Here is a 3,267-nt window from a genome sequence, read left to right as displayed (position 1 = left end):
CAAGTAACCTTCCGCTCCGACTTCTCGTCCCTTGGAAACGTCTCGTGTCTTTTTCTCGTCCGCCAGCATACCCTTCCGTAGCACCTCGTTCCTTAGACTCACCGAACCTGTCGACTCTCTCGCATGTCATCCTTCTCGGTAGTTACATTTTTCGCTCAACCTCCTATACTCTTAAATTTCTATACACTCCAATACAGGGCATTAAATCATAATAAAACTTAATTTAACTTAATTTATCATATTAAAATTATCACATGGTAGTTACACCTAGGTCATGTCAGAATCTATGTCCTGCCCAAGGAAATTTGTTATTAAGTCATGTTAAACGGATTAGGAAATTTGTTATTAAGTCATGTTAAACTTAATCCGTAATCGAGTTGAGCCAGCCGGCTCAACCTGACTCAAGGACCGTACTAGGCCCTGCCTGACACGGTTTATTATTTTTTTTTACGGGTCATGCCGCGGCCGACAGCTGTTGAAACAACCAAAATCTCAGACTTAAATTAAGCAGCAAGACCTCTTAAATAAAACAGCCATAATCTAAGGCCCTCTTCAGGTCACCACCATCCCGCATAAAACAGAAGAAAAGATTATACAAAACAGTGAGTTACATTGGCGAGGTCGATTCTCTCAATGAATTGGCCATTACTGTTCAAAATTTCTCCTTTGTCCTGTTCTTGCAAGAATTCGGCAATTTGGCAACAGCTAATTAACACAACAAAGAAGAAACTTCAAGCCGACCTTTGCCTGCAAATTAACTCCTGTAATTTAATGTCTGCAATAGACGAGGTCCACGCCAGGACGTGTGTGTATATATACAATTGCTTTGTTCTCTCTTTCCAGTCACAAAAGCATCACAGATCAGTCAGCCCCATTTCGAAAAGCAACACATCAAGCTCAGCGCTTTGCTCATTAATGGCTTCCAAGCAGGTTCTTGCACTGCTTCTTTTCTCGGCCGTTTCTCTGCTGCCATTTGCCATGGGAGCAGATATCGTAGTTGGCGATGGCAACGGTTGGATGCCAGATTTCAACTACACAGATTGGGCAGCGACCAAATCGTTCGCGGTTGGAGACAATTTAGGTAATCCATTCAGTCGCGTATTTAATCACTCAAAGTTATCATAAAGCTCATATGCTGCTTTTTTGTTTTGCAGTTTTCGTGTACAGTGGAGGGGATCACAATGTCATCCCTGTCGGAGGAGTAGAATTCAAGGCATGCAATGGAACAGGAGCTGCCAGAGTGTTTACCAGTGGCCGCGACGTGATACCTCTTAAGACAACAGGGAGGAAATGGTACCTCTGTGGAATTGCAGACCATTGCCAAAGAGGTCAGAAGCTAGTCATCAACGTTCTTCCGGCCACGAGCCCTGCGCCTGCTCTGCCGCCGACTTCGTCGTCGACCCCAATCATGAAACGCACATTCCAGGCGGCGATGGTCATAGCGGTGGCGATTGCGATGATGAACTGAAGATGATCATTCGTTGATTTGGTTTGTGTTACGTTGGGTCAGTGTGTTTGCTGTTGCGTCTGTGCTTCCGTTGCTCTTTAAAATTAGGAGAGACATGAGAGGTAGTTCCAAGTAAGAAGTTGAAATATTCGAATGTGTTTGTTTGTATTGGGTTTATTCTTTTGCATCTTACAATGAACTCGAAAAATTCATTATCTTATAGTTGAAGAAAAATTAATGATCTTTCTCATCACTTGTGACTTCAATTACTGAATATTGAAGAAAAAACTCTTGTATATATAGTCTAATAGAGATTTACATCTATTAACAAAATGGCACAACATGATATAAGTCTGTCCTCCATCTCATGTTATCGGGTCTAGTTGACTAGCAAAAAATCTTTTACTCTACGAAAAAACTTCCTTCTGCTCCTGTGCACACAAAGACGGGGCAACAAAACATCAGCACCCAGAAATTAGAAGGGCGTCCCTGGCGAAGAGTTTCTGATGCTCAAGTTAGTACAAGTTTGGATGAGTGAATGAAGAACAGTAAGGAACATGCGCCCGAGAGTATAGTTGTAGATGTCAATGAGCGTACATTTACCACAAAGAGAACTCCCTTTTTATATACTACCTTTTAGAATCTCCGCAATCATGAGGTGGCAAAGTGTCAGAGTTTGTTAAGCAAGGCGCAATAATTATCTGAGTAATCTTTCTTTTACCTACATGTATACATTTTTTACCATTTATAGCTTCTGTTATTGCTAGAATTGATGAGAGAATATGCTGCCATAAATGGTCTATTGATGGGAGACACGATAGTTTCCAAAAGAATATTTTCTAACATATATGTGTTATCTTGACAGATTATTAGGATGTTGTCTACTGAATATGTCTCAATCGGTCCTTAAGGCCTGTCGTCTCTATTAAGCTGCTTGGTTACATTCAGTATAGGATGCTCTATTATATATTATACTGCTTGTATCTTGGCCGATTAATAAGGTCAGCCACGTTTATACATGTCTCGACGTTAAGACACTCAGTTAGGTTCTGTATAGTATTCAGACATTCATTCACGGAATAATATAATGAGGAGCTTATGTTAGGAATCCATTTGAGAAATAATATGACGCCTTATACTTCTTGGGAATCCATATGGCAACCTATGTTTTGCTAGAAATCTGTCCGGGTAGTGATATGAAGATAAATACTTTAAAGTTGGTCAGCTCAAAGTTGGTCGACCTTTTATCCAGCCGGGCATGCATAGAGAGATCTGCAATCCTTGAGGAGGCCAACCCATGCTCTAACCAACCCTATGGCTGGTCGATTATGAGATGGCTCGGGCGTCCCGGCCGACCTAGGAGGCCGACCGCCTTAAAACCCTGTCGGCTATTAAATGATCAGACATGTTATCTCTTAAGTAAAGTACTAGGCTCCATATGTTTGACCGGATGAAGGGTCAGTTGACCTTTATTCGCTCAGATGGTAATCCTGCTAGGTTGGACCTAAGAGCCCTAATGTTGGGTAACTGATGAAGCCAGATGACGGATGTTTTTTTTCGTTTACTCTGACCGTCACATCACCTTGACCTTGACCTGCCTCATCATCTCTTGGGTCCACTCATCATAACCCATATCACTAGCCTCCCCTTCAAGTTGAGTCGAAAGAGGTGTAGCCAACTGACTTGACCCAGGTCTTACTTTCACCAGTTCACCCCTTCTTACTACAACCGTCCAAAAATTTGCACTCTCCTTTATGCCTTGAGGACTTAGTAATTTTTTCAAAAACTACTTGCCAGTGGCCCGTTGTTCAAGAGAGTGT

The 3,267-nt window shown here is 41.9% G+C and overlaps 1 protein-coding gene across 1 annotated transcript; it reads left to right on the top strand.

The window, feature by feature from the left end:
• The first annotated feature begins 861 nt into the window (after nt 1-861).
• Nucleotides 862-1,664, top strand: LOC122011002 (blue copper protein 1a-like). Its single transcript, XM_042567454.1, has 2 exons — nt 862-1,081; nt 1,155-1,664. Exons 1-2 carry the CDS (start codon nt 916-918, stop codon nt 1,466-1,468), a joined length of 480 nt encoding a protein of 159 aa, XP_042423388.1. The 5' UTR covers nt 862-915; the 3' UTR covers nt 1,469-1,664.
• The last annotated feature ends 1,603 nt before the right edge of the window (nt 1,665-3,267 follow it).

Source organism: Zingiber officinale, chromosome 1A (genome assembly GCF_018446385.1).
Source record: "Zingiber officinale cultivar Zhangliang chromosome 1A, Zo_v1.1, whole genome shotgun sequence".
NCBI classification, from domain to species: domain Eukaryota; kingdom Viridiplantae; phylum Streptophyta; class Magnoliopsida; order Zingiberales; family Zingiberaceae; genus Zingiber; species Zingiber officinale.
Note: the sequence above shows the minus strand (reverse complement) of the source record. Positions and strands in the feature narration are given on the sequence as shown.